Genomic DNA, 25533 nt, shown 5'->3' on the forward strand with positions numbered 1-25533 from the left:
AATATTCAACATACCTATAACTCAATTGCTAAGGTAATGTGTGAATGTTCAACATACCCATAACTCAATTACTAAGGTAATGTATGAATGTTCAACATAACTATAACTCAATTACTAAGGTAATGTGTGAATGTTCAACATACCTATAACTCAGTTACTAAGGTGATGTGAGAATGTTCAACATACCTATAACTCAGTTACTAAGATGATGTGAGAATGTTCGACATACCTATAACCCAATTACTAAGGTCATGTGTTAATGTTCAACATACCTATAACTCAATTACTAAGGTCATGTGTGAATGTTTGACATACCAATAACCCTGTTACTAAGGTAATGTGTTAATGTTCAACATACCTATAACTCAATTACGAAGGTAATGTGTTAATGTTCAACATACCTATAACTCAGTTACTAAGGTAATGTGTGAATGTTCAACATACCTATAACCCAATTACTAAGGTAATGTGTTAATGTTCAACATACCTATAACTCAGTTACTAACATAATGTGTGAATGTTCAACATACCTATAATTCAGTTACTAAGGTAATGTGTAAATGTTTGACATACCTATAACTCAGTTACTAAGGTGATGTGTTAATGTTCAACATACCTATAACTCAATTACGAAGGTAATGTGTTAATGTTCAACATACCTATAACTCAGTTACTAAGGTAATGTGTGAATGTTCAACATACCTATAACCCAATTACTAAGGTAATGTGTTAATGTTCAACATACCTATAACTCAGTTACTAAGATGATGTGAGAATGTTCGACATACCTATAACCCAATTACTAAGGTCATGTGTTAATGTTCAACATACCTATAACTCAATTACTAAGGTCATGTGTGAATGTTTGACATACCAATAACCCTGTTACTAAGGTAATGTGTTAATGTTCAACATACCTATAACTCAGTTACTAAGGTAATGTGTGAATGTTTGACATACTCATAACTCATTTACTAAGGTAATGTGTGAATGTTTGACATACCTATAACTCAGTTACTAAGGTAATGTGTGAATGTTCAACATACCTATAACTCAGTTACTAAGGTAATCTATGAATGTTCAACATACCTATAACTCAATTACTAAGGTAATGTGCAAATGTTTGACACATCTATAACTCAGTTACTAAGGTGATGTGTTAATGTTCAACATACCCATAACCCAATTACTAAGGTAATGTGTTAATGTTCAACATACCTATAACTCCGTTACTAAGGTGATATGAGAATGTTCGACATACCTATAACTCAGTTACCAAGGTAATGTGTGAATGTTCAACATACCTATAACACAGTTACTAAGGTAATGTATGAATGTTCAACATAACTATAACTCAATTACTAAGGAAATGTGTTAATGTTCAACATTCCTGGAACTCAATTACTAAGGTAATGTGTTAATGTTCAACATACCAATAACTCAATTACTAAGGTAATGTGTTAATGTTCGACATACCTATAACTCAGTTACTAAGGAAATGTGTTAATGTTCAACATACCTATAACACAGTTACTAAGGTAATGTGTGAATGTTCAACATACCTATAACCCAATTACTAAGGTAATGTGTTAATGTTCAACATACCTATAACTCAGTTACTAAGGAAATGTGTTAATGTTCAACATTCCTGGAACTCAATTACTAAGGTAATGTGTTAATGTTCAACATACCAATAACTCAATTACTAAGGTAATGTGTTAATGTTCAACATACCTATAACTCAGTTACTAAGGTGATGTGAGAATGTTCGACATACCTATAACTCAATTACTAAGGCAATGTGTGAATGTTTGACATATCCATAACCCTGTTACTAAGGTAATGTGTGAATGTTCAACATACCCATAGCTCATTTACTAAGGTAACATGTAAATGCTCAACATACCTATAACTCAATTACTAAGGTAATGTGTTAATGTTCAACATACCTATAACTCAGTTACTAAGGTAATGTGTTAATGTTCAACATACCTATAACTCAGTTACTAAGGTCATGTGTGAATGTTCAACATACCTATAACCCAATTACTAAGGTAATGTGTTAATGTTCAACATACCTATAACTCAATTACTAAGGTAATGTGCGAATGTTTGACACACCTATAACTCAGTTACCAAGGTAATGTGTTAATGTTCAACATACATATAACTCAGTTACTAAGGTAATGTGTTAATGTTCAACATACCCATAACCCAATTACTAAGGTAATGTGTTAATGTTCAACATACCTATAACTCCGTTACTAAGGTGATATGAGAATGTTCGACATACCTATAACTCAGTTACCAAGGTAATGTGTGAATGTTCAACATACATATAACTCAGTTACTAAGGTAATGTGTTAATGTTCAACATACCCATAACCCAATTACTAAGGTAATGTGTTAATGTTCAACATACCTATAACTCAGTTACTAAGGTGATGTGAGAATGTTCAACATACCTATAACTCAGTTACTAAGGTAATGTGTTAATGTTCAACATACCTATAACTCAGTTACTAAGGTCATGTGTGAATGTTCAACATACCTATAACCCAATTACTAAGGTAATGTGTTAATGTTCAACATACCTATAACCCAATTACTAAGGTAATGTGTTAATGTTCGACATACCTATAACCCAATTACTAAGGTAATGTGTTAATGTTCAACATACCTATAACTCAATTACTAAGGTAATGTGTGAATGTTTGACATACCCATAACCCTGTTACTAAGGTAATGTGTTAATGTTCAACATACCTATAACTCTGTTACTAAGGTGATGTGAGAATGTTCGACATACCTATAACTCAATTACTAAGGTAATGTGTTAATGTTCAACATACCTATAACTCAGTTACTAAGGTAATGTGTTAATGTTCAACATACCTACAACTCAGTTACTAAGGTAATGTGTGAATGTTCAACATTCCTATAACTCAATTACTAAAGTTATGTGTTAATGTTCAACATACCTATAACTCAATTAGTAAGGTAATGTGTTAATGTTCAACATACCTATAACTCAGTTACTAAGGTGATGTGAGAATGTTCGACATACCTATAACTCAGTTACTAAGGAAATGTGTTAATGTTCAACATACCTATAACTCAGTTACTAAGGTAATGTGTGAATGTTCAACATACCTATAACCCAATTACTAAGGTAATGTGTTAATGTTCAACATACCTATAACTCAGTTACTAAGGAAATGTGTTAATGTTCAACATTCCTGGAACTCAATTACTAAGGTAATGTGTTAATGTTCAACATACCAATAACTCAATTACTAAGGTAATGTGTTAATGTTCAACATACCTATAACTCAGTTACTAAGGTGATGTGAGAATGTTCGACATACCTATAACTCAATTACTAAGGCAATGTGTGAATGTTTGACATATCCATAACCCTGTTACTAAGGTAATGTGTGAATGTTCAACATACCCATAGCTCATTTACTAAGGTAACATGTAAATGCTCAACATACCTATAACTCAATTACTAAGGTAATGTGTGAATGTTTGACATACCCATAACCCAGTTACTAAGGTAATGTGTGAATGTTTGACATACCAATAACCAAGTTACTAAGGTAATGTGAGAATGTTCAACATACCTATAACTCAATTACTAAGGTAATGTGTGAATGTTCAATATACCTATAACTCAGTTACTAAGGTAATGTGTGAATGTTTGACATACCTTTTACTCAATTAAGATAATGTGAGAATGTTCAACATACCCATAACTCAGTTATTAAGTAGATGTGAGAATGTTCGACATACCTTATAACTCAGTTATTATGGTAATGTGTGAATATTCAACATACCCATAACCCAGTTACTAAGGTAATGTGTGAATGTTTAGCATACCCATAACTCAGTTACTAAGGTAATATGTGAATGTTCAACATACTTATAACCCAGTTACTAAGGTAATATGTGAATATTCAACATACCTATAACTCAATTGCTAAGGTAATGTGTGAATGTTCAACATACCCATAACTCAATTACTAAGGTAATGTATGAATGTTCAACATAACTATAACTCAATTACTAAGGTAATGTGTGAATGTTCAACATACCTATAACTCAGTTACTAAGGCGATGTGAGAATTTTCGACATAACTATAACTCAATTACTAAGGTAATGTGTGAAAGTTTGACATATCCATAACCCTGTTACTTAGGTAATGTGTGAATGTTCAACATACCCATAGCTCTGTTACAAAGGTAATGTGTGAATGTTTGACATATCCATAACCCTGTTACTAAGGTAATGTGTGAATGTTCAACATACCCATAACTCAGTTACTAAGGTAATGTGTGAATGTTCAACATACCCATAATCCAGTTACGAAGGTAATATGTGAATGTTCAACATACCCATAACTCAGTTACTAAGGTAATATGTGAATATTCAACATACCTATAACTCAATTGCTAAGGTAATGTGTGAATGTTCAACATACCCATAACTCAATTACTAAGGTAATGTATGAATGTTCAACATAACTATAACTCAATTACTAAGGAAATGTGTTAATGTTCAACATTCCTGGAACTCAATTACTAAGGTAATGTGTTAATGTTCAACATACCAATAACTCAATTACTAAGGTAATGTGTTAATGTTCGACATACCTATAACTCAGTTACTAAGGAAATGTGTTAATGTTCAACATACCTATAACTCAGTTACTAAGGTAATGTGTGAATGTTCAACATACCTATAACCCAATTACTAAGGTAATGTGTTAATGTTCAACATACCTATAACTCAGTTACTAAGGAAATGTGTTAATGTTCAACATTCCTGGAACTCAATTACTAAGGTAATGTGTTAATGTTCAACATACCAATAACTCAATTACTAAGGTAATGTGTTAATGTTCAACATACCTATAACTCAGTTACTAAGGTGATGTGAGAATGTTCGACATACCTATAACTCAATTACTAAGGCAATGTGTGAATGTTTGACATATCCATAACCCTGTTACTAAGGTAATGTGTGAATGTTCAACATACCCATAGCTCATTTACTAAGGTAACATGTAAATGCTCAACATACCTATAACTCAATTACTAAGGTAATGTGTGAATGTTTGACATACCCATAACCCAGTTACTAAGGTAATGTGTGAATGTTTGACATACCAATAACCAAGTTACTAAGGTAATGTGAGAATGTTCAACATACCTATAACTCAATTACTAAGGTAATGTGTGAATGTTCAATATACCTATAACTCAGTTACTAAGGTAATATGTGAATGTTTGACATACCTTTTACTCAATTAAGATAATGTGAGAATGTTCAACATACCCATAACTCAGTTATTAAGTAGATGTGAGAATGTTCGACATACCTTATAACTCAGTTATTATGGTAATGTGTGAATATTCAACATACCCATAACCCAGTTACTAAGGTAATGTGTGAATGTTCAGCATACCCATAACTCAGTTACTAAGGTAATGTGTGAATGTTCAACATACCCATAATCCAGTTACTAAGGTAATATGTGAATGTTCAACATACTTATAACCCAGTTACTAAGGTAATATGTGAATATTCAACATACCTATAACTCAATTGCTAAGGTAATGTGTGAATGTTCAACATACCCATAACTCAATTACTAAGGTAATGTATGAATGTTCAACATAACTATAACTCAATTACTAAGGTAATGTGTGAATGTTCAACATACCTATAACTCAGTTACTAAGGTGATGTGAGAATTTTCGACATAACTATAACTCAATTACTAAGGTAATGTGTGAAAGTTTGACATATCCATAACCCTGTTACTTAGGTAATGTGTGAATGTTCAACATACCCATAGCTCTGTTACAAAGGTAATGTGTGAATGTTTGACATATCCATAACCCTGTTACTAAGGTAATGTGTGAATGTTCAACATACCCATAACTCAGTTACTAAGGTAATGTGTGAATGTTCAACATACCCATAATCCAGTTACGAAGGTAATATGTGAATGTTCAACATACCCATAACTCAGTTACTAAGGTAATGTGTGAATGTTCAACATACTTATAACCCAGTTACTAAGGTAATATGTGAATATTCAACATACCTATAACTCAATTACTAAGGTAATGTGTGAATGTTCAACATACCCATAACTCAATTACTAAGGTAATGTATGAATGTTCAACATAACTATAACTCAGTTACTAAGGTAATGTGTGAATATTCAACACACCTATAACTCAATTACTAACTTAATGTGTGAATGTTCAACATAACTATAACTAAATTACTAAGGTAATGTGTGAATGTTTGACATATCCATAACCCTGTTACTTAGGTAATGTGTGAATGTTCAACATACCCATAGCTCTGTTACTAAGGTAATGTGTGAATGTTTGACATATCCATAACCCTGTTACTAAGGTAATGTGTGAATGTTCAACATACCCATAACTCAGTTACTAAGGCAATGTGTGAATGTTTGACATATCCATAACCCTGTTACTAAGGTAATGTGTGAATGTTCAACATACCCATAGCTCTGTTACTAAGGTAATGTGTGAATGTTCAACATACCTATAACTCAGTTACTAAGGAAATGTGTGAATGTTCAACATACCCATAACCCAGTTACTAAGGAAATGTGTGAATGTTCAACATACCCATAACTCAGTTATTAAATAATTTGTGAATGTTCAACATACCTATGACTCAGTTACTAAGGTAATGTGTGAATGTTTGACATACCCATAACCAAGTTACTAAGGTAATGTGAGAATGTTCAACATACCTATAACTCAATTACTAAGGTAATGTGTGAATGTTCAACATACCTATAACTCAGTTACTAAGGTAATGTGTGAATGTTTGACATATCTTTTACTCAATTAAGATAATGTGAGAATGTTCAACATACCCATAACTCAATTACTAAGGTAATGTATGAATGTTCAACATAACTATAACTCAATTACTAAGGTAATGTGTGAATGTTTAACATACTCATAACTCATTTACTAAGGTAATGTGTGAATGTTCAACATACCTATAACTCAGTTACTAAGGTGATGTGAGAATGTTCGACATAACTATAACTCAAATACTAAGGTAATGTGTGAATGTTTGACATATCCATAACCCTGTTACTCAGGTAATGTGTGAATGTTCAACATATCCATAGCTCTGTTACTAAGGTAATGTGTGAATGTTTGACATATCCATAACCCTGCTACTAAGGTAATGTGTGAATGCTCAACATACCTATAACTCAGTTACTAAGGTAATGTGTGAATGTTTGACATATTCTTTACTCAGTTATTAAGGTAATGTGAGAATGTTCAACATGCCCATAACGCAGTCATTTAGGTGATGTGAGAATGTTCAACATACCTATAACTCAGTTATTAAGGTAATGTGCGAATATTTGACAAATCTATAACCCTTTCACTAAGGAAATGTGTGAATGTTCAACATACCTATAACTCAGTTACCATGGTAATGTGAGAATGTTCAACATATCCATAACCCTGTTACTAAGGTAATGTGTGAATGTTTGACATATCCGTAACCCTGTTACTAAGGTAATGTGTGAATGTTCAACATACCCATAGCTCTGTTACTAAGGTAGTGTGTGAATGCTCATCATACCTATAACTCAGTTACCATGGTAATGTGAGAATGTTCAACATATCCATAACCCTGTTACTAACGTAATGTGTGAATGTTTGACATATCCGTAACCCTGTTACTATGGTAATGTGTGAATGTTCAACATACCCATAGTTCTGTTACTAAGGTAATGTGTGAATGTTTGACATATCCGTAACCCTGTTACTAAGGTAATGTGTGAATGTTCAACATACCTATAACTCAGTTACTAAGGGAATGTGTGAATGTTCAACATACCTATAACCCAATTACTAAGGTAACGTGTTAATGTTCAACATACCTATAACTCAGTTACTAAGATGATGTGAGAATGTTCGACATACCTATAACTCAGTTACTAAGGAAATGTGTTAATGTTCAACGTTCTTATAACTCAATTACTAAGGTAATGTGTGAATGTTTGACATACCCATAACCCTGTTACTAAGGTAATGTGTTAATGTTCAACATACCTATAACTCAGTTACTAAGGTAATGTGTGAATGTTTGACATACTCATAGCTCATTTACTAAGGTAATGTGTGAATGTTTGACATACCTATAACTCAGTTACTAAGGTAATGTGTGAATGTTTGACATACCTAGAACTCAGTTACTAAGGTAATGTGTTAATGTTCAACATACCTATAACTCTGTTACTAAGGTGATGTGAGAATGTTCGACATACCTATAACTCAATAACTAAGGTAATGTGTGAATGTTCAACATACCTATAACTCAATTACTAAGGTAATGTGTTAATGTTCAACATACCTATAACTCAGTTTCCAAGGTGATGTGAGAATGTTCGACATACCTATAACTCAGTTACTAAGATGATGTGAGAATGTTCGACATACCTATAACCCAATTACTAAGGTCATGTGTTAATGTTCAACATACCTATAACTCAATTACTAAGGTCATGTGTGAATGTTTGACATACCAATAACCCTGTTACTAAGGTAATGTGTTAATGTTCAACATACCTATAACTCAATTACGAAGGTAATGTGTTAATGTTCAACATACCTATAACTCAGTTACTAAGGTAATGTGTGAATGTTCAACATACCTATAACCCAATTACTAAGGTAATGTGTTAATGTTCAACATACCTATAACTCAGTTACTAACATAATGTGTGAATGTTCAACATACCTATAATTCAGTTACTAAGGTAATGTGTAAATGTTTGACATACCTATAACTCAGTTACTAAGGTGATGTGTTAATGTTCAACATACCTATAACTCAATTACGAAGGTAATGTGTTAATGTTCAACATACCTATAACTCAGTTACTAAGGTAATGTGTGAATGTTCAACATACCTATAACCCAATTACTAAGGTAATGTGTTAATGTTCAACATACCTATAACTCAGTTACTAAGATGATGTGAAAATGTTCGACATACCTATAACCCAATTACTAAGGTCATGTGTTAATGTTCAACATACCTATAACTCAATTACTAAGGTCATGTGTGAATGTTTGACATACCAATAACCCTGTTACTAAGGTAATGTGTTAATGTTCAACATACCTATAACTCAGTTACTAAGGTAATATGTGAATGTTTGACATACTCATAACTCATTTACTAAGGTAATGTGTGAATGTTTGACATACCTATAACTCAGTTACTAAGGTAATGTGTGAATGTTCAACATACCTATAACTCAGTTACTAAGGTAATCTATGAATGTTCAACATACCTATAACTCAATTACTAAGGTAATGTGCAAATGTTTGACACATCTATAACTCAGTTACTAAGGTGATGTGTTAATGTTCAACATACCCATAACCCAATTACTAAGGTAATGTGTTAATGTTCAACATACCTATAACTCCGTTACTAAGGTGATATGAGAATGTTCGACATACCTATAACTCAGTTACCAAGGTAATGTGTGAATGTTCAACATACATATAACTCAGTTACTAAGGTAATGTGTTAATGTTCAACATACCCATAACCCAATTACTAATGTAATGTGTTAATGTTCAACATACATATAACTCAGTTACTAAGGTGATGTGAGAATGTTCAACATACCTATAACTCAGTTACTAAGGTAATGTGTTAATGTTCAACATACCTATAACTCAGTTACTAAGGTCATGTGTGAATGTTCAACATACCTATAACCCAATTACTAAGGTAATGTGTTAATGTTCAACATACCTATAACTCAATTACTAAGGTAATGTGCGAATGTTTGACACACCTATAACTCAGTTACCAAGGTAATGTGTTAATGTTCAACATACCTATAACTCAGTTACTAAGGTAATGTGTTAATGTTCAACATACCCATAACCCAATTACTAAGGTAATGTGTTAATGTTCAACATACCTATAACTCCGTTACTAAGGTGATATGAGAATGTTCGACATACCTATAACTCAGTTACCAAGGTAATGTGTGAATGTTCAACATACATATAACTCAGTTACTAAGGTAATGTGTTAATGTTCAACATACCCATAACCCAATTACTAAGGTAATGTGTTAATGTTCAACATACCTATAACTCAGTTACTAAGGTGATGTGAGATTGTTCAACATACCTATAACTCAGTTACTAAGGTAATGTGTTAATGTTCAACATACCTATAACTCAGTTACTAAGGTCATGTGTGAATGTTCAACATACCTATAACCCAATTACTAAGGTAATGTGTTAATGTTCAACATACCTATAACCCAATTACTAAGGTAATGTGTTAATGTTCGACATACCTATAACCCAATTACTAAGGTAATGTGTTAATGTTCAACATACCTATAACTCAATTACTAAGGTAATGTGTGAATGTTTGACATACCCATAACCCTGTTACTAAGGTAATGTGTTAATGTTCAACATACCTATAACTCTGTTACTAAGGTGATGTGAGAATGTTCGACATACCTATAACTCAATTACTAAGGTAATGTGTTAATGTTCAACATACCTATAACTCAGTTACTAAGGTAATGTGTTAATGTTCAACATACCTACAACTCAATTACTAAGGTAATGTGTGAATGTTCAACATTCCTATAACTCAATTACTAAAGTCATGTGTTAATGTTCAACATACCTATAACTCAATTAGTAAGGTAATGTGTTAATGTTCAACATACCTATAACTCAGTTACTAAGGTGATGTGAGAATGTTCGACATACCTATAACTCAGTTACTAAGGAAATGTGTTAATGTTCAACATACCTATAACTCAGTTACTAAGGTAATGTGTGAATGTTCAACATACCTATAACCCAATTACTAAGGTAATGTGTTAATGTTCAACATACCTATAACTCAGTTACTAAGGAAATGTGTTAATGTTCAACATTCCTGGAACTCAATTACTAAGGTAATGTGTTAATGTTCAACATACCAATAACTCAATTACTAAGGTAATGTGTTAATGTTCAACATACCTATAACTCAGTTACTAAGGTGATGTGAGAATGTTCGACATACCTATAACTCAATTACTAAGGCAATGTGTGAATGTTTGACATATCCATAACCCTGTTACTAAGGTAATGTGTGAATGTTCAACATACCCATAGCTCATTTACTAAGGTAACATGTAAATGCTCAACATACCTATAACTCAATTACTAAGGTAATGTGTGAATGTTTGACATACCCATAACCCAGTTACTAAGGTAATGTGTGAATGTTTGACATACCAATAACCAAGTTACTAAGGTAATGTGAGAATGTTCAACATACCTATAACTCAATTACTAAGGTAATGTGTGAATGTTCAATATACCTATAACTCAGTTACTAAGGTAATGTGTGAATGTTTGACATACCTTTTACTCAATTAAGATAATGTGAGAATGTTCAACATACCCATAACTCAGTTATTAAGTAGATGTGAGAATGTTCGACATACCTTATAACTCAGTTATTATGGTAATGTGTGAATATTCAACATACCCATAACCCAGTTACTAAGGTAATGTGTGAATGTTCAGCATACCCATAACTCAGTTACTAAGGTAATGTGTGAATGTTCAACATACCCATAATCCAGTTACTAAGGTAATATGTGAATGTTCAACATACTTATAACCCAGTTACTAAGGTAATATGTGAATATTCAACATACCTATAACTCAATTGCTAAGGTAATGTGTGAATGTTCAACATACCCATAACTCAATTACTAAGGTAATGTATGAATGTTCAACATAACTATAACTCAATTACTAAGGTAATGTGTGAATGTTCAACATACCTATAACTCAGTTACTAAGGTGATGTGAGAATTTTCGACATAACTATAACTCAATTACTAAGGTAATGTGTGAAAGTTTGACATATCCATAACCCTGTTACTTAGGTAATGTGTGAATGTTCAACATACCCATAGCTCTGTTACAAAGGTAATGTGTGAATGTTTGACATATCCATAACCCTGTTACTAAGGTAATGTGTGAATGTTCAACATACCCATAACTCAGTTACTAAGGTAATGTGTGAATGTTCAACATACCTATAACTCCGTTACTAAGGTGATATGAGAATGTTCGACATACCTATAACTCAGTTACCAAGGTAATGTGTGAATGTTCAACATACATATAACTCAGTTACTAAGGTAATGTGTTAATGTTCAACATACCCATAACCCAATTACTAATGTAATGTGTTAATGTTCAACATACATATAACTCAGTTACTAAGGTGATGTGAGAATGTTCAACATACCTATAACTCAGTTACTAAGGTAATGTGTTAATGTTCAACATACCTATAACTCAGTTACTAAGGTCATGTGTGAATGTTCAACATACCTATAACCCAATTACTAAGGTAATGTGTTAATGTTCAACATACCTATAACTCAATTACTAAGGTAATGTGCGAATGTTTGACACACCTATAACTCAGTTACCAAGGTAATGTGTTAATGTTCAACATACCTATAACTCAGTTACTAAGGTAATGTGTTAATGTTCAACATACCCATAACCCAATTACTAAGGTAATGTGTTAATGTTCAACATACCTATAACTCCGTTACTAAGGTGATATGAGAATGTTCGACATACCTATAACTCAGTTACCAAGGTAATGTGTGAATGTTCAACATACATATAACTCAGTTACTAAGGTAATGTGTTAATGTTCAACATACCCATAACCCAATTACTAAGGTAATGTGTTAATGTTCAACATACCTATAACTCAGTTACTAAGGTGATGTGAGATTGTTCAACATACCTATAACTCAGTTACTAAGGTAATGTGTTAATGTTCAACATACCTATAACTCAGTTACTAAGGTCATGTGTGAATGTTCAACATACCTATAACCCAATTACTAAGGTAATGTGTTAATGTTCAACATACCTATAACCCAATTACTAAGGTAATGTGTTAATGTTCGACATACCTATAACCCAATTACTAAGGTAATGTGTTAATGTTCAACATACCTATAACTCAATTACTAAGGTAATGTGTGAATGTTTGACATACCCATAACCCTGTTACTAAGGTAATGTGTTAATGTTCAACATACCTATAACTCAATTACGAAGGTAATGTGTTAATGTTCAACATACCTATAACTCAGTTACTAAGGTAATGTGTGAATGTTCAACATACCTATAACCCAATTACTAAGGTAATGTGTTAATGTTCAACATACCTATAACTCAGTTACTAAGATGATGTGAGAATGTTCGACATACCTATAACCCAATTACTAAGGTCATGTGTTAATGTTCAACATACCTATAACTCAATTACTAAGGTCATGTGTGAATGTTTGACATACCAATAACCCTGTTACTAAGGTAATGTGTTAATGTTCAACATACCTATAACTCAGTTACTAAGGTAATGTGTGAATGTTTGACATACTCATAACTCATTTACTAAGGTAATGTGTGAATGTTTGACATACCTATAACTCAGTTACTAAGGTAATGTGTGAATGTTCAACATACCCATAATCCAGTTACTAAGGTAATATGTGAATGTTCAACATACTTATAACCCAGTTACTAAGGTAATATGTGAATATTCAACATACCTATAACTCAATTGCTAAGGTAATGTGTGAATGTTCAACATACCCATAACTCAATTACTAAGGTAATGTATGAATGTTCAACATAACTATAACTCAATTACTAAGGTAATGTGTGAATGTTCAACATACCTATAACTCAGTTACTAAGGTGATGTGAGAATTTTCGACATAACTATAACTCAATTACTAAGGTAATGTGTGAAAGTTTGACATATCCATAACCCTGTTACTTAGGTAATGTGTGAATGTTCAACATACCCATAGCTCTGTTACAAAGGTAATGTGTGAATGTTTGACATATCCATAACCCTGTTACTAAGGTAATGTGTGAATGTTCAACATACCCATAACTCAGTTACTAAGGTAATGTGTGAATGTTCAACATACCTATAACTCCGTTACTAAGGTGATATGAGAATGTTCGACATACCTATAACTCAGTTACCAAGGTAATGTGTGAATGTTCAACATACATATAACTCAGTTACTAAGGTAATGTGTTAATGTTCAACATACCCATAACCCAATTACTAATGTAATGTGTTAATGTTCAACATACATATAACTCAGTTACTAAGGTGATGTGAGAATGTTCAACATACCTATAACTCAGTTACTAAGGTAATGTGTTAATGTTCAACATACCTATAACTCAGTTACTAAGGTCATGTGTGAATGTTCAACATACCTATAACCCAATTACTAAGGTAATGTGTTAATGTTCAACATACCTATAACTCAATTACTAAGGTAATGTGCGAATGTTTGACACACCTATAACTCAGTTACCAAGGTAATGTGTTAATGTTCAACATACCTATAACTCAGTTACTAAGGTAATGTGTTAATGTTCAACATACCCATAACCCAATTACTAAGGTAATGTGTTAATGTTCAACATACCTATAACTCCGTTACTAAGGTGATATGAGAATGTTCGACATACCTATAACTCAGTTACCAAGGTAATGTGTGAATGTTCAACATACATATAACTCAGTTACTAAGGTAATGTGTTAATGTTCAACATACCCATAACCCAATTACTAAGGTAATGTGTTAATGTTCAACATACCTATAACTCAGTTACTAAGGTGATGTGAGATTGTTCAACATACCTATAACTCAGTTACTAAGGTAATGTGTTAATGTTCAACATACCTATAACTCAGTTACTAAGGTCATGTGTGAATGTTCAACATACCTATAACCCAATTACTAAGGTAATGTGTTAATGTTCAACATACCTATAACCCAATTACTAAGGTAATGTGTTAATGTTCGACATACCTATAACCCAATTACTAAGGTAATGTGTTAATGTTCAACATACCTATAACTCAATTACTAAGGTAATGTGTGAATGTTTGACATACCCATAACCCTGTTACTAAGGTAATGTGTTAATGTTCAACATACCTATAACTCTGTTACTAAGGTGATGTGAGAATGTTCGACATACCTATAACTCAATTACTAAGGTAATGTGTTAATGTTCAACATACCTATAACTCAGTTACTAAGGTAATGTGTTAATGTTCAACATACCTACAACTCAATTACTAAGGTAATGTGTGAATGTTCAACATTCCTATAACTCAATTACTAAAGTCATGTGTTAATGTTCAACATACATATAACTCAATTAGTAAGGTAATGTGTTAATGTTCAACATACCTATAACTCAGTTACTAAGGTGATGTGAGAATGTTCGACATACCTATAACTCAGTTACTAAGGAAATGTGTTAATGTTCAACATACCTATAACTCAGTTACTAAGGTAATGTGTGAATGTTCAACATACCTATAACCCAATTACTAAGGTAATGTGTTAATGTTCAACATACCTATAACTCAGTTACTAAGGAAATGTGTTAATGTTCAACATTCCTGGAACTCAATTACTAAGGTAATGTGTTAATGTTCAACATACCAATAACTCAATTACTAAGGTAATGTGTTAATGTTCAACATACCTATAACTCAGTTACTAAGGTGATGTGAGAATGTTCGACATACCTATAACTCAATTACTAAGGCAAAGTGTGAATGTTTGACATATCCATAACCCTGTTACTAAGGTAATGTGTGAATGTTCAACATACCCATAGCTCATTTACTAAGGTAACATGTAAATGCTCAACATACCTATAACTCAATTACTAAGGTAATGTGTGAATGTTTGACATACCCATAATCCAGTTACTAAGGTAATGTGTGAATGTTTGACATACCAATAACCAAGTTACTAAGGTAATGTGAGAATGTTCAACATACCTATAACTCAATTACTAAGGTAATGTGTGAATGTTCAATATACCTATAACTCAGTTACTAAGGTAATGTGTGAATGTTTGACATACCTTTTACTCAATTAAGATAATGTGAGAATGTTCAACATACCCATAACTCAGTTATTAAGTAGATGTGAGAATGTTCGACATACCTTATAACTCAGTTATTATGGTAATGTGTGAATATTCAACATACCCATAACCCAGTTACTAAGGTAATGTGTGAATGTTCAGCATACCCATAACTCAGTTACTAAGGTAATGTGTGAATGTTCAACATACCCATAATCCAGTTACTAAGGTAATATGTGAATGTTCAACATACTTATAACCCAGTTACTAAGGTAATATGTGAATATTCAACATACCTATAACTCAATTGCTAAGGTAATGTGTGAATGTTCAACATACCCATAACTCAATTACTAAGGTAATGTATGAATGTTCAACATAACTATAACTCAATTACTAAGGTAATGTGTGAATGTTCAACATACCTATAACTCAGTTACTAAGGTGATGTGAGAATTTTCGACATAACTATAACTCAATTACTAAGGTAATGTGTGAAAGTTTGACATATCCATAACCCTGTTACTTAGGTAATGTGTGAATGTTCAACATACCCATAGCTCTGTTACAAAGGTAATGTGTGAATGTTTGACATATCCATAACCCTGTTACTAAGGTAATGTGTGAATGTTCAACATACCCATAACTCAGTTACTAAGGTAATGTGTGAATGTTCAACATACCCATAATCCAGTTACGAAGGTAATATGTGAATGTTCAACATACCCATAACTCAGTTACTAAGGTAATGTGTGAATGTTCAACATACTTATAACCCAGTTACTAAGGTAATATGTGAATATTCAACATACCTATAACTCAATTACTAAGGTAATGTGTGAATGTTCAACATACCCATAACTCAATTACTAAGGTAATGTATGAATGTTCAACATAACTATAACTCAGTTACTAAGGTAATGTGTGAATATTCAACACACCTATAACTCAATTACTAACTTAATGTGTGAATGTTCAACATACCTATAACTCAGTTACTAAGGAAATGTGTGAATGTTCAACATACCCATAACCCAGTTACTAAGGAAATGTGTGAATGTTCAACATACCCATAACTCAGTTATTAAATAATTTGTGAATGTTCAACATACCTATGACTCAGTTACTAAGGTAATGTGTGAATGTTTGACATACCCATAACCAAGTTACTAAGGTAATGTGAGAATGTTCAACATACCTATAACTCAATTACTAAGGTAATGTGTGAATGTTCAACATACCTATCACTCAGTTACTAAGGTAATGTGTGAATGTTTGACATATATTTTACTCAATTAAGATAATGTGAGAATGTTCAACATACCCATAACTCAATTACTAAGGTAATGTATGAATGTTCAACATAACTATAACTCAATTACTAAGGTAATGTGTGAATGTTTAACATACTCATAACTCATTTACTAAGGTAATGTGTGAATGTTCAACATACCTATAACTCAGTTACTAAGGTGATGTGAGAATGTTCGACATAACTATAACTCAAATACTAAGGTAATGTGTGAATGTTTGACATATCCATAACCCTGTTACTCAGGTAATGTGTGAATGTTCAACATATCCATAGCTCTGTTACTAAGGTAATGTGTGAATGTTTGACATATCCATAACCCTGCTACTAAGGTAATGTGTGAATGCTCAACATACCTATAACTCAGTTACTAAGGTAATGTATGAATGTTTGACATATTCTTTACTCAGTTATTAAGGTAATGTGAGAATGTTCAACATGCCCATAACGCAGTCATTTAGGTGATGTGAGAATGTTCAACATACCTATAACTCAGTTATTAAGGTAATGTGCGAATATTTGACAAATCTATAACCCTTTCACTAAGAAAATGTGTGAATGTTCAACATACCTATAACTCAGTTACCATGGTAATGTGAGAATGTTCAACATATCCATAACCCTGTTACTAAGGTAATGTGTGAATGTTTGACATATCCGTAACCCTGTTACTAAGGTAATGTGTGAATGTTCAACATACCCATAGCTCTGTTACTAAGGTAGTGTGTGAATGCTCATCATACCTATAACTCAGTTACCATGGTAATGTGAGAATGTTCAACATATCCTTAACCCTGTTACTAACGTAATGTGTGAATGTTTGACATATCCGTAACCCTGTTACTATGGTAATGTGTGAATGTTCAACATACCCATAGTTCTGTTACTAAGGTAATGTGTGAATGTTTGACATATCCGTAACCCTGTTACTATGGTAATGTGTGAATGTTCAACATACCCATAGTTCTGTTACTAAGGTAATGTGTGAATGTTCCACATACCCATAACCCAGTTACTATGGTAATGTGTGAATGTTCAACATACCCATAGTTCTGTTACTAAGGTAATGTGTGAATGTTCCACATACCCATAACCCAGTTACTAAAGTAATGTGTGAATGTTTGACATATTCTTTACTCAGTTATTAAGGTAATGTGAGAATGTTCAACATACTCATAACCCAGTTACTAAAGTAATGTGTGAATGTTGACATATTCTTTACTCAGTTATTAAGGTAATGTGAGAATGTTCAACATACCCATAACCCAGTTACTAAAGTAATGTGTGAATGTTTGACATATTCTTTACTCAGTTATTAAGGTAATGTGAGAATGTTCAACATACCCATAACCCAGTTACTAAAGTAATGTGTGAATGTTTGACATATTCTTTACTCAGTTATTAAGGTAATGTGTGAATGTTTGACATATCCATAACCCTGTTACTAAGGTAATGTGTGAATGTTTGACATATTCTTTACTCAGTTATTAAGGTAATGTGTGAATGTTTGACATATCCATAACCCTGTTACTAAGGTAATGTGTGAATGTTTGACATATTCTTTACTCAGTTATTAAGGTAATGTGTGAATGTTTGACATATCCATAACCCTGTTACTAAGGTAATGTGTGAATGTTTGACATATCCATAACCCTGTTACTAAAGTAATGTGTGAATGTTTAACATATTCTTTACTCAGTTATTAAGGTAATGTGCAAATGTTTGACATATCTATAACCCTTTCGCTAAGGAAATGTGTGAATGTTTGACATATCCATAACCCTGTTACTAAGGTAATGTGTGAATGTTTGACATATCCATAACCCTGTTACTAAGGTAATGTGTGAATGTTTGACATATCCATAACCCTGTTACTATGGTAATGTGAGAATGTTCAACATATCCATAACCCTGTTACTATGGTAATGTGTGAATGTTCAACGTACCCATAGCTCCAGGCAAAAAATCACTACAACGGAAATTGTGGCAGAAATTTAGCCATAGTTTTCACACGACACAAGTAGATTAGAAGCATGGTATCTATGGTTGCGTTTGGGTGAAAGGCCCCTCTCTTTGGTCGTTCATTATCACCCGCACCTCACAGCTCACAATAATGAAGGAAGCGTTCGTTCATCGTTTTAAAATTAAACTGAACAAATTGATGCCATTGTCTCGAGGTACAGGTCAACGCATAATCATTCGAATAAAGGTAGAGGTTCAATAACCACGAACTCTGGAGATCGTAGAAAGCAGACAGACGGTTACGTTGCGCTCGACTCTGTTCGGCTCAACCTTTTTGTTTTTGGTGTCCATTCTGTAGTCAGGACGTGTGTGTGCCAATCAAGTAAGCAATTACGTTACACATCAAATGATGGTAATTTCGTCCACTTATTATTTTAGGTGAAAGACGAATTGGTATTGAGATTCACACTAGCAAGACGAAGTTTCAGAAAATAACTGAACAGTTCTGCGAAGGGTTTATAGATCAGAGACAACGTATGATTCTGGCCAAATCTAAATTCGAAGGTATGTCCAGTACATTGTGCTTACCAGCTGACCAGTACGCACATGTTTGTGTGCGCCACATATGTAGATTATTTTAATATGGACAAATATGTCCAAATAGCGTTACAATTGGTGATCGATTACATCATCACGAAAACCATTTACTTGATGCTAGACCATTAATATATCTTCTATCTCTTCATTATTTAGATATTGACTTTAAAATGTACAGTCAGTTATACGGTCTGTCAAACAATCAAATTATTGATATCCGCTCACATTTCACCACATTTGACATGAACCAGGATGGCATCATCGATTTCCACGAATTGTAAGTAGCTGCTGAAATCGAGTCCACAAAATAACATCAGTCATTATTTATTGACACAACACCATTTCAAAGTTATACATCAGTATGGTCACTGAATACAACTATCACAAAATAAAAAATATACATAGTTGGTAAAATTTATTATAAGCTTTTTATCTGAAGCATTTAATAAGTATATAAATTTGCATTCTTGACTAGGTTTATCAAACTGTTGTGGAAGTAATGTTGTATATGTGCTGAAATCGTTGCATTTCAGCAATTCTTTATGTAATGGTTTTTAATGCTAATTTTATTTTTGTCACACAGCTTACAAATCCTAATATCAAGAAAACATCCTTGTCACATTCTTATTTGATTGGTGAATTGTAGCTTTTAGATAATGTCCATTATAAACTTATTATTTATAAACATTATTTAACTTTTTTGTAACTAACATTTTGTGTTTGTTGCTAAGATTCTGGCCTTTGTTCACGTTTTGTTTTCCATTTATAAAGGTAATGTCTTGCCATTTAGCTCTGATTAAATTCATATTTATTTTGGTGTATTATCATTACCCTTCAATTATGAATGTCACATTAGAGTGTTTCTGATTGATGTATAATCAATGATAAGAATGGGATTTGTCATTTTTCATGTAGTTCAGTTTCATGTAGTTCAGTTTCATGTAGTTCAGTTTCATGCAGTTCAGTTTCATGTAGTTTAGTTTCATGTAGTTCAGTTTCATGTAGTTCAGTTTCATGTAGTTCAGTTTCATGCAGTTCAGTTTCATGTAGTTTAGTTTCATGTAGTTCAGTTTCATGTAGTTCAGTTTCATGTAGTTCAGTTTCATGTAGTTCAGTTTCATGCAGTTCAGTTTCATGTAGTTCAGTTTCATGTAGTTCAGTTTCAAGTAGTTCAGTTTCATGTAGTTCAGTTTCATGTAGTTCAGTTTCATGTAGTTCAGTTTCATGCAGTTCAGTTTCATGTAGTTTAGTTTCATGTAGTTCAGTTTCATGTAGTTCAGTTTCATGTAGTTCAGTTTCATGTAGTTCAGTTTCATGTAGTTCAGTTTCATGCAGTTCAGTTTCATGTAGTTCAGTTTCATGTAGTTCAGTTTCAAGTAGTTCAGTTTCATGTAGTTTAGTTTCATGTAGTTCAGTTTCATGTAGTTCAGTTTCATGCAGTTCAGTTTCATGTAGTTCAGCTTCATGTAGTTCAGTTTCATGCAGTTCAGTTTCATGTAGTTCAGTTTCATGTAGTTCAGTTTCATGTAGTTCAGTTTCATGTAGTTCAGTTTCATGCAGTTCAGTTTCATGTAGTTCAGTTTCAAGTAGTTCAGTTTCATGTAGTTCAGTTTCAAGTAGTTCAGTTTCAAGTAGTTCAGTTTCATGTAGTTCAGTTTCATGTAGTTCAGTTTCATGTAGTTCAGTTTCAAGTAGTTCAGTTTCAAGTAGTTCAGTTTCATGTAGTTCAGTTTCATGTAGTTTAGTTTCATGTAGTTCAGTTTCATGTAGTTCAGTTTCATGTAGTTCAGTTTCATGTAGTTCAGTTTCAAGTAGTTCAGTTTCATGTAGTTCAGTTTCATGTAGTTCAGTTTCATGCAGTTCAGTTTCATGCAGTTCAGTTTCATGTAGTTCAGTTTCATGTAGTTCAGTTTCATGTAGTTCAGTTTCATGTAGTTCAGTTTCATGTAGTTCAGTTTCATGTAGTTCAGTTTCATGCAGTTCAGTTTCATGCAGTTCAGTTTCATGTAGTTCAGTTTCAAGTAGTTCAGTTTCATGTAGTTCAGTTTCATGTAGTTCAGTTTCAAGTAGTTCAGTTTCATGTAGTTCAGTTTCATGTAGTTCAGTTTCATGTAGTTCAGTTTCATGCAGTTCAGTTTCATGCAGTTTAGTTTCATGTAGTTCAGTTTCATGTAGTTCAGTTTCATGTAGTTCAGTTTCATGTAGTTCAGTTTCATGCAGTTCAGTTTCATGTAGTTCAGTTTCATGTAGTTCAGTTTCATGCAGTTCAGTTTCATGTAGTTCAGTTTCATGTAGTTCAGTTTCATGTAGTTCAGTTTCATGCAGTTCAGTTTCATGTAGTTCAGTTTCAAGTAGTTCAGTTTCATGTAGTTCAGTTTCATGTAGTTCAGTTTCAAATAGTTCAGTTTCAAGTAGTTCAGTTTCATGTAGTTCAGTTTCATGTAGTTCAGTTTCAAGTTGTTCAGTTTCATGTAGTTCAGTTTCAAGTAGTACAGTTTCATGTAGATCAGTTTCAAGTAGTTCAGTTTCATGTAGTTCAGTTTCATGTAGGTCAGTTTCAAATAGTTCAGTTTCAAGTAGTTCAGTTTCATGTAGTTCAGTTTCATGTAGTTCAGTTTCATGTAGTTCAGTTTCATGCAGTTCAGTTTCATGTAGTTCAGTTTCAAGTAGTTCAGTTTCATGCAGTTCAGTTTCATGCAGTTCAGTTTCATGTAGTTCAGTTTCATGTAGTTCAGTTTCATGTAGTTCAGTTTCATGTAGTTCAGTTTCATGCAGTTCAGTTTCATGTAGTTCAGTTTCATGTAGTTCAGTTTCATGCAGTTCAGTTTCATGTAGTTTAGTTTCATGTAGTTCAGTTTCATGTAGTTCAGTTTCAAGTAGTTCAGTTTCAAGTAGTTCAGTTTCATGTAGTTCAGTTTCATGTAGTTCAGTTTCATGTAGTTCAGTTTCATGTAGTTCAGTTTCATGTAGTTCAGTTTCATGTAGTTCAGTTTCATGTAGTTCAGTTTCATGCAGTTCAGTTTCATGTAGTTCAGTTTCAAGTAGTTCAGTTTCATGCAGTTCAGTTTCATGTAGTTCAGTTTCATGTAGTTCAGTTTCATGTAGTTCAGTTTCATGCAGTTCAGTTTCATGCAGTTCAGTTTCATGCAGTTCAGTTTCATGTAGTTCAGTTTCATGTAGTTCAGTTTCATGCAGTTCAGTTTCATGCAGTTCAGTTTCATGTAGTTTAGTTTCATGTAGTTCAGTTTCATGTAGTTCAGTTTCAAGTAGTTCAGTTTCAAGTAGTTCAGTTTCATGTAGTTCAGTTTCATGTAGTTCAGTTTCATGTAGTTCAGTTTCATGTAGTTCAGTTTTATGCAGTTCAGTTTCAAGTAGTTCAGTTTCATGCAGTTCAGTTTCATGTAGTTCAGTTTCATGTAGTTCAGTTTCATGTAGTTCAGTTTCATGCAGTTCAGTTTCATGCAGTTCAGTTTCATGCAGTTCAGTTTCATGTAGTTCAGTTTCATGCAGTTCAGTTTCATGCAGTTCAGTTTCATGTAGTTTAGTTTCATGTAGTTCAGTTTCATGTAGTTCAGTTTCAAGTAGTTCAGTTTCAAGTAGTTCAGTTTCATGTAGTTCAGTTTCATGTAGTTCAGTTTCATGTAGTTCAGTTTCAAGTTGTTCAGTTTCATGTAGTTCAGTTTCAAGTAGTAGTTTCATGTAGTTCAGTTTCATGTAGTTTAGTTTCATGTAGTTCAGTTTCATGTAGTTCAGTTTCAAGTAGTTCAGTTTCATGTAGTTCAGTTTCATATAGTTCAGTTTCAAGTTGTTCAGTTTCATGTAGTTCAGTTTCAAGTAGTACAGTTTCATGTAGTTCAGTTTCATGTAGTTCAGTTTCAAGTAGTTCAGTTTCATGTAGTTCAGTTTCATGTAGTTTAGTTTCATTTAGTTCAGTTTCAAGTAGTTCAGTTTCATGTAGTTCAGTTTCAAGTAGTTCAGTTTCATGTAGTTCAGTTTCATGTAGTTCAGTTTCATTTTTTATAGTGCTGGTTAGTATTGGAACTTTGTTGTATTCTTGCCCAGTATGAGAGTACGTTACTAATTATTTCTAATTGAATTGGACAACGACCCAATTCACCTCGTGATATTTGTGCTTTTCTGTAAACCAATAATTTACGTTTTTACGAAACAAAAATAGAGTTAACTATGCCAACTCTCTACAAAATTGTATACATTGATTTGAGTGTAAAAATCTAAAAAATAATAGTGAATTTTAAAAATCAAAAAGTGCATTTCATCTTTATCGCAACTTGTGTCAGATTTCAGCAAATAATTGATTTACTATGTATTTGTTAATAGATGTGCAATCTTGCAGCAAATGGGAGATCGTTCTACTGAAGAGGAGAGAAGACGATATTTTGATGAAGTGGACGTCGATGGTTCCGATTGTATTGAGTTTGACGAATTTCTCGCAGTAAGCAACCGTGCACACAGCAAATATAATATGTTTGATTAACATTCATCCCTCCACAATAAATCATAAGTTGCAAGTGTGACAAAAAATTGACCCTTTAATATAGATTTTGATTAGATGACAAACTTTTCATTTCTGACCGTTTTGCGATAGTATTTTCCAGGTTCTTTGATTGAACACAACATTTACAGTTCATTCAAAGTTCAAAGTTGCGTTGGGACTTAAGTTGATACAGTATAACAACTTAACCAAAATAAAAAGCATGAACATTTGAACACTGCTATTACAAGACTGGTAAGAGGTGATAGCCGTGGCAACAGTAGGCCAAGATTTGTTTTTAATTTTACCTCTCAACTAGACTGACGGTATGCCAAGTATGAACTGAATGGGCCCTGCCAAAAAATCACAGAAGAATTAGTAAATGAAATCACACACAAACACGCAAAAGTGATTTTGAGGACATCAAAGCGGCGCGGTTCGCCAACAAACAGTAATCCAGTGATTCAGTTTGGTATTCAGTATTATATACTATAAATCATGTATTTATAGTAATTCATTGGTTTTTCCCTAGAAATCATGATGAGTTGTGTTGATACCGTTTCGTAAGGGAAATGGTGCCCTCAACGTGCTATGAACAAGGACACAGCCTCTGTATCATTTTTATTCATTTTTGTTTCATGTAGCTGATGTACAACGTGTCTAAATCTTCTAACGGAGCTAGCAAAATAGGCGATTTATGCGCAAATATGGCTGAAAGGTCAAGACATCTGTGGAAGCTCAGTTTAGAAGAACAGTTGGAAGCTGGAGTATTTTTCTAAGCAGAGAGGTAAAAAGCAGTTTTATTCTGTTAGAGCTGTAGAAATGCATTACGATGAGCGTAACGTCAACCTCCAAGGCTGATTTACGCGATTAGATTTGCTCTCCTCACATAAACCTGATTATATATACCAACAAATGTTTAATTCGACTGGTCTAATAAGACACAATATGATAACAATATTATGAAAGTTGGTCGTGCTCAATTTATTTAGAATAATCTAATCTGACTTTTCGATCAGATAAATTGGATGCCTCAAGTGTGGTATATACATAAATGAATTGTCTAAACTTATTGAAGTAT

The 25533-nt window shown here is 32.8% G+C and overlaps 1 protein-coding gene across 1 annotated transcript in view; it reads left to right on the forward strand.

Annotated features, from left to right (window-relative positions):
• LOC144355163 (uncharacterized) overlaps positions 1–25533 on the forward strand; it is a 94782-nt gene that overhangs the window by 68471 nt on the left and 778 nt on the right. Inside the window, exons 2-5 of the mRNA XM_085491399.1 lie at positions 19802–19927; positions 20117–20237; positions 24299–24413; positions 25097–25239. Coding sequence (XP_085347525.1) covers positions 19900–19927; positions 20117–20237; positions 24299–24413; positions 25097–25231 — 399 coding nt within the window. The 5' untranslated portion in view covers positions 19802–19899 and the 3' untranslated portion in view covers positions 25232–25239. The remainder of the gene's footprint in view (positions 1–19801; positions 19928–20116; positions 20238–24298; positions 24414–25096; positions 25240–25533) is intronic.

The sequence above is a fragment of the Saccoglossus kowalevskii genome, chromosome 16, assembly GCF_978046115.1.
Source record: "Saccoglossus kowalevskii chromosome 16, keSacKowa6.1, whole genome shotgun sequence".
NCBI lineage: Eukaryota > Metazoa > Hemichordata > Enteropneusta > Harrimaniidae > Saccoglossus > Saccoglossus kowalevskii.